The sequence below is a fragment of the Pituophis catenifer genome, unplaced genomic scaffold (assembly GCF_029215685.1).
Source record: "Pituophis catenifer annectens isolate HBS135680 unplaced genomic scaffold, rPitCat1.0.hap2 SCAF_3, whole genome shotgun sequence".
Taxonomy (NCBI): domain Eukaryota; kingdom Metazoa; phylum Chordata; class Lepidosauria; order Squamata; family Colubridae; genus Pituophis; species Pituophis catenifer.
This window is the reverse complement of record NW_027256883.1, coordinates 143,439,989-143,453,722: the sequence shown is the minus strand read 5'-3', so window position 1 is coordinate 143,453,722 and position 13,734 is coordinate 143,439,989. Positions and strand designations below refer to the sequence as shown.

Sequence of the window (13,734 nt, the reverse complement as noted above, 5' to 3'; positions counted from 1 at the left end):
GTGTTCCCTATAGCAGCGGTCCCCAACCTTTGCATCTCTGCAGACCGGCAGCGACGGCAGGAGATGGGATGGTTTGGCATGCGCGCCCAATGCTTAGGTAAATCAAGGTTCACACACTCACACACCACTTGCATGGCCTAGTTCCCAATGAGCCACGGACTGGTACCAGGCTACGGACCAGGGGTTGGGGTTCCCTGCCCTATAGGACAAAGAAGTACATTAAAGCAGTTTGGGAAAGGGAAATATACAGAAATATATTTGAATGTTGGGGGTACTAAATTCCCTTATTTCAGAGGGATTACTTCTTAAGAATTGTTCAGAACACTGGGGGCATGAATAGAACTTCTATGTGTGACTCATTAATGCAGCCACATTTTTTCAGTTTTACCAGGCTGCTGTGTGGAGATTTCTGCTTCAGCCACAAATAATAGAAAACAGCTTTATAGCTGTTATAGCGCATCTGCAATAGGTGTGCTGTGTTCACCTTCCCACATTCTGCAATACTTCCTCACCATTAAATCTAAAGCACTGCATAATCCTAGTAGCTGTCATGACATTAAAATTAGCAAGAAGTGAGGGCAAAAGGCATCTAGTGAATTTGAATATGGGGTGAGTGGAGACACACAAAAGGAAATCTAATTTCATACAGTGCATAACTAAATGATGGCATTCCCTAACGCAAGATGGAGAATTGCCAGCTTGGAAGAAAATTGGACAAATTTATCGAGGACAGCCAATCTGTGACTACTTAGTTATACTCCGGCTACAGTATCTCAGGCAGCAGTCAGTATATCTCTTGATATACTGATAGTTTGACATAACATTACTAGAAAATATAATTAGGATTCTCCTGTACCAATTGCTCATAAATATCTGGTTGTCCACTGTGGGTTCAGAACATGTGACATTGGTCTGATTGGGCATCATCCTTAAAGATGATATATTTTATTACCAGCTGGAGCATTTCTTTATATAATTCCTGCAGAGAAATTTGATAAGCTCTCTACATAGTCATGATATTTTATTGACTTTACATCAGAAAAAGTAGGTTCACCAAAGAGGTCTTGCCTTTAAAATGACAGGCTCTATATTGTTGATCTCAGACCTTGAAGCAAGATTCCCATCTGTTTATTTTCACAGTGAGTCATTTGTGCTCATTTGTATAAACATACATTAACTGCCTATTTAAATTGCTGCAAAGGTGCTGGAGGAGAGTTGAGAGCTAGGAGGCCATAAGCACAAGCCTATTAGCAGCACCCATAATTGGAGCTGTCAACAAGCAGAACTGGGATGCCCAGAGCTCAACTAATAAGCAGCAAAAATGCCACTGGGATTAAATCAGTAATAATGCTTCCATGCTGACCGCACTCTTCCAAATATTTTACATTAATCATTAATTTACTTTTATATTTTCTGCTGCTTTGTAATATTAGGCTATGGGGAGGGGAAACATTTCACATATGGAATGTTCAATCAGTGGTCAACCAGTTCAATTTGAGTTGCGAAATACTATAAAGATCACAGCTGAGTAATAACAAAATGTTTTGCATCTAACCCATGGGTGTCAAACTCATGTCGTTACAGTGTCATCATGTGACATATTGTGACTTCCCCCGCCTTTGCTAAAATGGGGACGGGCGTGGCCAGCGGGTGACGTGTCTGGCCCGCAGGCTGATACCCCTGATCTCTCCAGTCCTGTTTTCATCTTTTTATTTCAAGTGGAAGGATTTAGTAGGGTTTTTAAAATTGGTTATGAAGTGGATCACTATGTTATGTTGGCTATGATTTTAAAAAAAATCACAAGCAACAACATTCTTATTAGGCTAGCTGAAGGTTTCCAAAATTGTTGCAAGCTTTCAAGAACTATTTATTTGACAATTACTACATATGGGGCAGGGAGGAGTAAAAAGGTTAAAACACGGGTGTCAAACTTGCAGCGTCATGTTGCTGTCATGTGACATTTCACACATTTGCGGAGCTGAGGCGGGCATGGCCTGCGTGTGATGCATCCAGCCTGCAGACCACCAGTTTGACGCCCCTGGGTTAAAGGAAGAATGTTCTTGGTGTGTAAGTCCTGAAGAAACAAAGACTGAAAAGCTGGGAATGCAAGCCAACTTTCTGATGGTCTGAAGGCAAGACTAATCCAGGCCATTTTTTTTAAAGAATATGCTTTGTAAAGCACAAAGCAAGTCTCCAAGTCACACCTTTGCTGTGTAATTACATATGGAATTTCCCTGACCAAATGACAACCCTGCTGGATGTCATGCACTCATGCTAGCAATAGATTCTGAGCAATGTTTCTAAGAACAGGTGCATGGTAAACAGTCCTACCTCCTTCCCAAAATGCACCAGAACATTTATTGTTGAAAACAATTTGGCTGATTTTCTACCCGAAGGATAATACAGGGATTGCTTTTTTGTTGGTTTGATTGTTTCAACAAAAGCCAAAATTAGATTTAGGAGGAGAAAAGGGTGGATAAAATATCCAGATCCAGCAATGAAAAAAAAAAAAAAAGTCAATTCATTTCTAATATATCCCAGAGTACAAACGTGAAATCCTGGCTTATCTACCATAAACTACATAGCATTTACTGGCTCTTTTCATGAAAAACAAAAGTGTGAGTTGGACTGAAAGACTACTATGAGCAAAAATAAAACCAGTCTCAGCAATATAGCGCTATTAATAATTGTGGTTTTACTGCAGGGAAGCCAATCTTATGAGGTAGACCTCTGGATTTTTGTTGTGTGAATATGTTTATTAGCCATAGATTTGATTCTGAGGTGATTATGACCTAAGAAGTATAAATCTGTTTGTTACACAATATTTGTAGATGACAAATAGCATTTAAGCATTTATTGACTTTCTGGCAGCCAGAGTATTGCCTTCAATTTCAAAACAGGGCATATATTCTAGTTTGTATTGCTTTTGTGCAAGGAATAGGTGTACATTGTTATGTGTTATGCACACATGCCTATTTTGCCTCAGATTGTAGTAGAAAGCTCTAATTTGTGATCAGTTCCTTTTCACGTCCACAATTCATTGCATGGAAGCTATCATTGCATGCAAGAAACACACAGTTGAAGTAGCATAAATTCGCAAAATGTTGCAGTCTGGGAAAAGACAAAAAAAAAATGGTATATTTCAGTTATTTAAATACTCTCCCCTATAAGCAAAGGGATCTTTCCAATTCCATTCTTTAGATGGACTCTGAATTAAATACTTCCCGTAGGTAACTACAACAATTCATCATAGCTTGCTGGTCGATCTTTAAAGCAAATCTGATCTATAAAAATCAGCTACATTTTTACTCCCTTTGTGTTCATCCTTGTTATATTGCATCTGTTTTAAAAAAAAAAGAAAAGAAAGAAAAGAATAGGTCTGGTCAGGCAAACAAAGATTCATTTTTTCAAGCAGGACCAAGTAAAAATCTCCTGCAATTTATCCAAGTGTTTATTAATAGGAAAATCAAATAATAATCAAATATTTGGTGGCTTCATCAAACATGGATACCTTTATAACAGCATTTTAATGACTATGTTTCTGGACAGCTATTAACATTTCCTTCACAATTAAATGAGAATTTTGTTGCCCTTTATTCAGTACAACCTTTTAAAAAGACTGAATGATGCTGCCATCTACTGGAAAGTTCTACTGTAAATTTATTATTCAAATATTAAAAATACATGTGTGCCTTCTTTTATACCATATTACCTATTTATTTAAATAAGAACATAATATATAATACTGAATCTCAAAAAAAAATAGGATTGGTCCTAAAATCTCACTGAAAGTGATGTTCAAAGCAAAGTGAAAAGATTTGTTTTCAGATGAAATATCGGAGGAATGTCAAAAAGAGACTAAAGACTTTGGTGCTTTGAGGTGAAATTGGACATTCCTTTTCAAGTAAAATGCCTGTTTGAACTCTGAAGGTAGCAATAAATGTTTATAGTTCAATCCCTTGTATGTCTACTCTAAAGTAAGTCCCACAGAGTTCAATAGGACTGCTCACCGACCATCACGGTTAGATTTGATGACTACTGACAACACCCTGAGGGATTTAGGGCATCACTACCTGGAACAAGGAGTGACATTTACATTGGAAATAAATGCAAACATCATCTGTGAAAAGTATGTGTCCTTCACACACATGGTGAAATTCTTAGCTTGCATAATATACCCTTGCTGATCTCATCAAGAACATTTATAGGGTAAACATAGCAGGTAAAATCAGTTTTTCTTCTTTTCCTTTAACTGGGCTGCTTAACTGAATAAAGCTCAGATTTCTGTGTCAATCGGGAATTGATTCTGAATGAATCAAATCAGCCAACATGTCCACTGTCGGCATATTTTCATGATAATTTAGAAATATCTCGGGGGACTGATAACACAAAGGAGATATTCTCACATCGCCTGTGTCTTTTTAGAGAAGAAAGAAGAAGGGGGAAAAAAGAATACAATGGGTTTCAGACATGACAGTAGCCATCAGGCTTGACTGAAGTAAACATGATGGGGCTTACATTGTTTGCCATATAATCTCCTCCTTCTCCTCCTCTTAAATGTATCATTAGGATCATTAGCTGGCTATATGCATAATTAAATTATAATACCTTCATAATTTTTCCTTTAAAAATACTACAGTGAAATGGCAGTTATTCCCAAAACAAACATATGGCTATTGTTGTTAGCTTCTGTGGACCACTGAATCCAAAGGCTAAAATTGTCTGTGCGAGAGTAAACCTTTATGTAAAATATGTGTGAGATCTCAAAGATGTGGCACTTTACCAAAATAAAAAATTTCACCACAGCTACTTCTATCTTGCATGGAAATAACTAACTCTTCATTATATACTCAGCCTATAATGTACACTTGCTCAAGATATAATTTACATATATTACAATATATAATGTTAACTATTTAACTATAAAAGCGACAAAAAAAGTTCTCTGCATATTTGCTGAACTAGAGAAAACATACGGTAAAGTAAACAGGTCTGAATTATAGAATGTTTTACATGAATACGGAAAGAAAGACTGGTAGTTCCGGCGTAGCTGCTGAAAGTTAGTATACAGGAGAATAAACAGCATGCTTAGCAAATGGTCAACTTTCAGCAAGGAATAAGACAAGGCTGTTTCATGTCCTCTTGGTGTCTAATGAATTGATGGATAAATGTATAAGGGATATTTATATCGGGATATGTTTATTATTATAGATGTGATGGCTGGGGATATAAAAAGTGGGTCTAGTTCCATATGAAATGATTTTTTGTTACTGGCTGATATGCAGTATACAGTGAGAGTATAACTTACGACTAAATTGCCAAACAAATATATGAAAACTGATGCGCTGTCAAGAGGAAGAGAAGACTACAGAAACTATGGTTGGATGGAAACAGAAAGAAGGGAGGAGTTTAAATAAAAGGCTGTTATGGAGCATGGTGAATACAATGATGATTTATAAGGATAGAAAGGAATGTAGAAGTATCATGGATGATATTTGCATGGTTCTATCTATATTTCTTATTGTTCTAATATATTTGTCTTACTAACTCATACTTTTCTGCCCTTTGCATAAAGTTGCTTACCCCAAAAGGCAATAGATGATCTTACCTAAAAAGCCACACTGTATTTTAAAATTACTATCAACTGTATATAAAATTATGGGAAAATAAAACTTCAAAAGGACATTCTTTTAAATAAAATTACTAGAGAATTAATACATTAACCAGAAATAATAGACAAGGAATGGTAAAAGAAGCAAAGCAGCCATCCTGTTCAAAAGTTGAACAGGAACGATGTACATCTATTTAAAAGAAGAAATGTTGATTGATTTGCATGCCACTACAAATGGTAAGAATAACCCATAATCAGCTCTACTAGTAGGCCTACTCCATCATACTTGCTCTTTAGGTTTTCTAAACTGCTTTGTCTTCCTGCTGAAAATCAGTAGGAAATAGTTCAGCAGTTAACCATAAAATGTCTAAATATGATCTTGGGGATTCAGAAGTGGTTGAGGGCCAAGCTGCAACAGCCCATAAATTATGCATTGTCCACCCTTACCTTAAGAATGCGAGGGGCGCAATGGTTAAGTGGTTAAAGATGCTGAGCTTGTCATCTGGAAAGTTGACAGCCCACATTTGAGACCTGAGTGCCATGTGATGGGGTGAGCTCCCATTACTTGCCCCAGCTCCTGCTTCTGCCAACCTAGCTGTTCAAAAGCATGCAACTGTGAGTAGATAGATAGGTATCACTTTGATAGGAGGGAAGGTAACAACATTCCATGCACCCTGGCATATAATCATGCTGGCCACATGATGAAGAACATGTCTTTGGACAAGGCTGGTTCCCTTGGCTAAGAAACAGAGATGAGTGCCACCCACTAGAGTCACAAATGACTGGACAGGGGAAACTTTTACCTTCACCTTAAGAATAGTATCTAAGAAATCTCTGGGAAGCAGAAACTAGTCACGTAGTTAAACACTGGACGAAACAAAACCTGCTGTACACCGTTCAATAGATTTCATACAATAAATAATTGTTTGTTAACTATTTGATCTCTGTTTCCTTAGAGAAAATATAATGGACAGGACAGGACAGGACAGAACAGGACAGGACAGGACAGGACAGGACAGGGATAGGGATAGGCTAGGCTAGGCTAGGCTAGGACAGGACAGGACAGGACAGGACAGGACAGGACAGGACAGGACAGGACAAATCACTGCCCATTTTGAATACAAATATTTCAATAGATAACACATATGTAAAAATTCTGAGTGCCAAAAGTGCCTTAAGGAAAGAGAAGGCATAACTCTCATGATAAAGATAATCCTCTCTTAAAAAGCAACTGAAGCTATCAAATGGAACATGTATGATCGACTGATAAGCAGAACCATGAGCAGGGGTTGAAAGTTAAAATACATGGTTTCTCTGATGGCCAGCAATGATGTAATATAGTAAGCAATTTTATTATTTATCTAGCAGCTAATTGTCTTTCGAGTCTGAAATAATACCAGTTAGAATATAACCTCTGTTATTTCTCCTGACTCAACATGTCCTATTCCAGTGATGGCTAACCTTTTCCGGAGCGAGTGTCCAAAGTATGTGTGTGCGAATGCGTGTGTGAGCACCCGAACCTCAAAAATGCAATCTGAGTGTGGACCCACGCATGTGCCCCCACCCTGCGGATGCACTACACCCCGCGCATGTGTATACAGGCTCCCACATGTGCCCTGCCCCCTGCACATGTGCATGCCCCCCCACATGCCCCTGTGCATGCACACATGGGGCCCATGTACACATGCTCTGCCCCAGCATATGTGTGCGTGGGCCCCCACGGGTGCCCCGTCCACATGCTCCCCTGCACATGAGCGAGTAGCCCCTGCGCACGCCCCCCGCCCTCTGCGCATGCGTGCAGAGACTCGAAGACTAGCTGGCCTGCAGGAGGCGTGCAGGCATGTGCGGTGCTGAACTGGGGCGATGGCTCGTGTGCCCACATAGAGGGCGCTGCGTGCTACCTCTAGCACGTGTGCCAAAGTTCGCCATCATAGTCCTATCTTATCCTTTTAATTTAACCTTTCTCAATATTACTCTCCTTTCTTAGCCTTAAATCCTCACCATCACCAACAGAGAGACATTTTTGCTAAAATCTACAAGGAATAATGATCTGGTTCTTTGTTGCAGCTTCCCCAGCAATGGTGTTGGCAAGACAGCAACAAATGATTCTCTACCACACAGAACTATTAAGGTAAAGTTGCAATGGATTCTCCAATTTTCAAAAATCCATTGTCTCAAAAAGATGGTAGGAAAAAGTTTACAATTTAAACCTTGGCAAGTATCTAGGGCTTCATTCCCGTATTCGGAAATAAAAAGATTTTCTATATGTCTTCTTTCTTGTCTTCAATAAAAAAAGCTTAAGTCATTTCTCAAGCCTGAGAAGTGGAGTTGAGTTTTTTAGAGAGTTGATATTAACTGCACTTCCTGGTGTGACCTCTCTAGCAGGCCTTTGAGATGACACAGGAGAAATGTACTTACAAAAACTGTATTCACTTTTGCATTGAGAGAAGATTGTGAACAAAATGCGAGCAACATTTCAATACATGAAGCATACAGAAGGCTAAGCATTAATAATATCCTACTTTCCCTGTGGAACAAACTATTGCTTCATCGCAGTATCTGAATATATATACAGTTGCAAGAAAAAGTATGTGAACCCCTTGGGATTATGTGGAGTTTTGCATGAATTGGTCATAAAATGTGCTCTGAACTTCATCTAAGCCACAACAATAGAAAAACACAGTCTGCGTAAAATAATACTACACAAACATTAGATGTTGCCATGGTTTAATTGAACATAACATGTAAACATTCACAGTGCAGGGAGGAAAAAGTATGTGAACCTTTGGACTTAATAACTGGTTGACCCTCCTTTGGCAGCAATAACCTCAACCAAATGTTTCTTGTAGTTGCAGATCAGACCTGCACAATGATCTGGAGTAATTTTGGACCACTCCTCTTCACAAAACTGTTTCAGTGTAGCAATATTCTTGGGATGTCTGGTGTGAATCACTCTCTTAAGGTCATGCCACACATTTCAATTGGGTTGAGGTCAGGACTCTGACTGGGCCACTCCAGAAGGCATATTCTATGCTGTTGAAGCCATTTTTTTTGTTGAATTACTTGTATGCTTTGGGTCATTGTCCTGTTGCATCACCCATCCTCTGCGGAGCTTCAGTTGACGGACAGATGGTCGTACGTTTTCCTGCAAAATGTCTTGATAAACTCTGGAATTCATTTTTCCATCAATGACAACAATCCGTCCAGGCCCTGAGGCAGCAAAGCAGCCCCAAACCATGATGCTCCCTGCGCCATGTTTTACAGTGGGGATGAGGTTTTGATGTTGGTGTGCTGTGCCTTTTTTTCTCCACACATAGTGTTGTGTGTTCTTCCCAAACAACTCAATTTTGGTTTCACAAAATTGTGAACACAGTATATTTTGCCAGTAGTGCTGTGGAACATCCAGGTGCTCTTTTGCAAACTTCAAACGTGCTGCAATATTTTTTTTGGACAGCAATGGCTTCCTCCGTGGTGTCCTCCCATGTACTCCATTCTTGTTTAATGTTTTCCTTATTGTAGATGTGTCAACAAAAATGTTAGCATGTGCCAGAGATTTTTGTAGGTCTTTAGCTGACACTCTAGGATTCTTCTTTACCTCATGACGCATTCTGCGCTGTGCTCTTGCAGTCATTTTTACAGGACGACCACGCCTAGGGAGAGTAGCAGCAGTGCTAAACTTTCTCCATTTGTAGACAGTCTGTCTTACCGTGAACACATGAACATCAAGGCTTTTGGAGATACTTTTGTAACCCTTTCCAGTTTCATGCAAGTCAACAATTCTTGATCATAGGTCTTCTGAGAGCTCTTTTCTGCGAGGCATGGTTCGCATCAGACAGTGCTTCTTGAAACCAGTAAACCCAAAACAGGTGTGTGTTTTTAAAGGGCAGGACAGCTGTCAGCAACATATCCAATATCATCACACTGATTGGAGTCAAGGTTGGCTTACTCCTGGCTCCAATTAGCTCTTGGAGAAGTCATTAGGCTAGGGGCTCACATACTTTTTCCTCCCTGCACTGTGAATGTTTACATGTTATGTTCAATTAAACCATGGCAACATCTAATGTTTGTGTAGTATTATTTTAATCAGACTGTGTTTTTCTATTGTTGTGGCTTAGATGAAGTTCAGAGCACATTTTATGACCAATTCATGCAAAACTCCACGTAATCCCAAGGGGTTCACATACTTTTTCTTGCAACTGTATATATGTTTGTGTGTGTGTGTGTATACACACATACATATATATGTATTTTTCTTCAACCGGGCATTTTCCTACGTAAACCAAGTTTCTTAACTTGCAGCCATAGCTCAGTGAAATCACATCCACTATCCTAGGCTTCTTTAGACAGCAAGCATGCATTTTGCTGCCTATTGGGAGACTAATATAGATCTATTTTCGGACTGATTGGTCCTCATCAGTTAGCCACACCCTTACCATATGTTCCCTCCCCGTGGAGGCTAAGTATTTGCTGTCTTCTCTTATCATAGGTTTTTGTATGTATTTTTCTTCAACTGGGTATTTTCCTATGTAAACCAAGTTTCTCAACTTGCAGCCATAGCTCAGTGAAATCACATCCATTATCCTAGGCTTCTTCAGACAGCAAGCATGTATTTTGCTGCCTATTGGGAGACTAATATAGTTCTATTTCGGACTGATTGGTCCTCATCAGTTAGCCACACCCTTACCATATGTTCCCTCCCCGTAGAGGCTAAGTATTTGCTTTCTTCTCTTATCTCTTATCGTAGAAAGGTTTACGTAGGAAAATACCCTGTTGAAGAAAAATACATACAAAAACCTACAATAAGAGAAGAAAGCAAATGTTTTCGTAGATTTTCACGGGTATAGGTATGCAAGTCTTGGTGTATTTGGGTCTTTTCCCTTGTAAGATTGAGAGTATCTTGGCGATGTTTTGACGAGGTCTCACTCATCATCTTCAGGCTGGTGTCTTCGGCTTCGTGCATTTGCGAGCAAAGCGTGATTGGAATTGCCGTCTCTCTATAAATACTGGTGGGAGGTGTGGAGTTCTGGCTTTGTTGTTGTAACTGGGTTGGTTGGCTGTGTTGTTACATCAAGCTGTGTTACAAAAGATGTAACAACACAGACAACCAACCCGCTTACAACAACAAAGCCAGCACTCCACACCTACCCACCAATATTTATAGAGAGACGGCATCTCCGATCACGCTTTGCTCGCACATGCACGAAGCCGAAGACACCAGCCTGAAGATGACGAGTGGGACCTCGTCAAAACGTCACCAAGATACTCTCAATCTTACACGGGAAAAGATCTGAATAACCAAAGACCTACATACAAACACCCGCGAAAACCTGAGAAAACAGTATATAATATATATATACACACACACACACATATATATATACATACATACATACATGGAATGCATTTCCATATGCTGTACTGTTACTGTAGCTATCAAAAATGGAGTTCAAGGGATTATGGGTTTAGGAAAGAAACATAATACATAATAAGAAAAATTGGCAGAAAAATTTGGGCATAGATGAGAATCTCAAAAAGTGATGCTTGGGTTGGCTAATATAAATTTGGTTGGTGAAACAAATTTGGAAAACAAGAATATTGTAACAAGTAATCAACTACTGTGTGTGTGTCAATTCATAATTAGAAACTGAAACCTAAACAACAACCTCAAACTGAGCTGCACAACAATATGATAGTTTATGATATAAGACAGAGCAACTATAAAGAAAACTGGTTCTTTTATTTTTTTTACTTGTGCTTTTTAATAAAAGTAATCATTAATGCATGAATGGTGTAATGTGTAGCCTGTTCCCAGCTCTCTATAACACCATTCTCTGCATCCCATATGGATGCACAAGGCAAAATAATAATTAAAAGTGAAGATCTCATTGTGCCTATGGCAGTACATCTAAATTGTGAAAAGAGTACTGCACAAAAAATGACACAATCAAAAAAAGGTGGAGATCTTTAAATGGCTGTACAAAATTAAAAATATGTTGATGACTGAATTAGGAGAAGCAAGGAAACACCTCACATCTCTCCTAGCAATTGCCTGAGTTTTCCATTCCTGTCCATGACACACATGGAGAAATATATATACAAAGAATTAAAGTAGAATCAATGAGAAACATAATTAATTACACATAGGAAAGCAGCTAATGAAACTAATCAAAGTACACAGCGTGTTAATGAAAGTTAGCAGCTGGGACCAAATTATTGCATTAGGCATAGCCAGAGAGCAACTGAAAATACATTCTATCCAGAGCTAATGGCTTATGGCATTGTTCTATATACAGTTACGAAGGAATCACTGAGGCAAAGCTCCAGAAGTCCTGCCTGCAATAAGTATAGTTAACATGTTTAATTGCACTCATGCTACTTGGCTGCATTAACAACCAATGAATTTTTCCTCAATTATTTTTATATGGCATTGAATAATTTAATTTTAAAGCCAAATACAGAGGTAATAGTAATGCATGCTTGAAATATTTGCTGCTTAAAAGTCAACATTTGCTAACAATTAGCACAACGGGTATACAGCTGTGTTTTCTTCATTTGGAAATGCTGAAATATTTGAATTTATGTATTATATTTAATCATCAGTTTTTTTCAGAGTTTTGTCAAAATCAGCATTAGAAGAAACATATACAAGTTTAGTTAGAAGTTGATTCATTTTTTAAAATCTGAAACATTTAAACATGTCAAAATTAGGTTTATGCTCATTTTCCATACTTTTCCTTACCTTCTTAGCCATCATACTCTGTAATAGGCACTGCAGTGTTCGAACTGCCAATGACGGGTAATGAATACAATATTTTTTCATGAGGTTCCTTCACGGCTTTAAGTTTTGCTTTGGATTGTTCAAATCTCTCCCTTGCTATTACATGCGTCACATATTTCCTAAATATTTTCTCTTCTATATTTTGTTTTTGTAACATCTGTCGCCTGGGGGAGAGAAATAGAAAAGAATCCATAATTTTCACCAGTTCTAACTCAGATATTGAAAATTCTCCCTTCTATTGTTTTCTCTACTGGGCTTAGAGTGGTGCGGTGGCCTAGAGATGAAAACGCTCACCTATCACTCAGAAGGTTGAGAGAGTTCAATTCTAGGCAGTGACAGATGTTTCTCTATTAGTGTGCAAAGAATAAATATCTGCTGTGAACTCTGCGTAGGTGTCAGGAAGGGCATCCGGCCAGTAAACACTCAGCTCGATCCAGTCATTCCGATTCCACTCCAATAAAAGGGATTACAAACTCGTAAAAAAAAAAAACTGGCCTTGGTATGTTCTTCTTTTACTTTCCATTTTGATAAATCAATTAAACAATTATTTTTATGTCACAGTTTTAATGATATAAAAAAAAAGTCCCAAGACCCCAAATTTATTTTATAAATTACCATGCACGTTATAGAATAGTTCTAAAATATACGTAACTATAAACAGGTAAAGATTATTCATCAGGATACTAATAAAATAATAAATATATTGTGATATTCAATATCCCCAGTCAGAAACAATAGCTACTATATCTTGATATATTAATAAAATTATATAATATATATAATTATAGATGTATAATGAATGGGACACTGTAGTATTAACTACTGTTTTCTAAATATTCTTTAGAAACGCAAGTTTTCCTACTTATGCTATTGTTAAAATTTAGGATACTTTATTGTTAGCAGTGATTTGATTTATTATATCCCATGTAGCAAATGAGACAGCAATAAATTGGTTAAAAATAGCTCTCTTTATTCAGGCCAGTTTTAGCAGAGTAGGGCATGCATCCTGGGCAATGGCACAATTACCCTGTCACCCAATACTCCTGAGTATCTGCGGAATTCAGGCATTTTTCTCCTGCTGTTGAGAAGTCCACACAATCTATCCAAGACTTCCAAAGTCTTGCTAGTCCAAGCTCCAAGGTGGTTTTGGGAAAGAAGGTTTGATATGACCAAGTCCTGTTGGATAGACTACACAGATCTTTCAACAGCAGGAGAAAAATGCCTGATGATACAGTAAGTGGTGCACAGCAGATCTTGAGAACACTGGGCAACAGGGACAATTGTGCCCTTATCCAAAATGTGTGTGTCTTGGAGAACATGAAGCAGCATTCCCCAATGGTAGCAG

The 13,734-nt window shown here is 38.3% G+C and overlaps 1 protein-coding gene across 1 annotated transcript in view; it reads right to left on the bottom strand.

Annotated features, from left to right (window-relative positions):
* The window catches only part of LRRIQ3 (leucine rich repeats and IQ motif containing 3), a 61,142-nt gene that overhangs the window by 12,320 nt on the left and 35,088 nt on the right, over nt 1–13,734 (bottom strand). The window contains exon 7 of the mRNA XM_070939457.1: nt 12,351–12,553. Within this exon, the coding sequence (XP_070795558.1) occupies nt 12,355–12,553 (199 nt within the window). The 3' untranslated portion in view covers nt 12,351–12,354. The remainder of the gene's footprint in view (nt 1–12,350; nt 12,554–13,734) is intronic.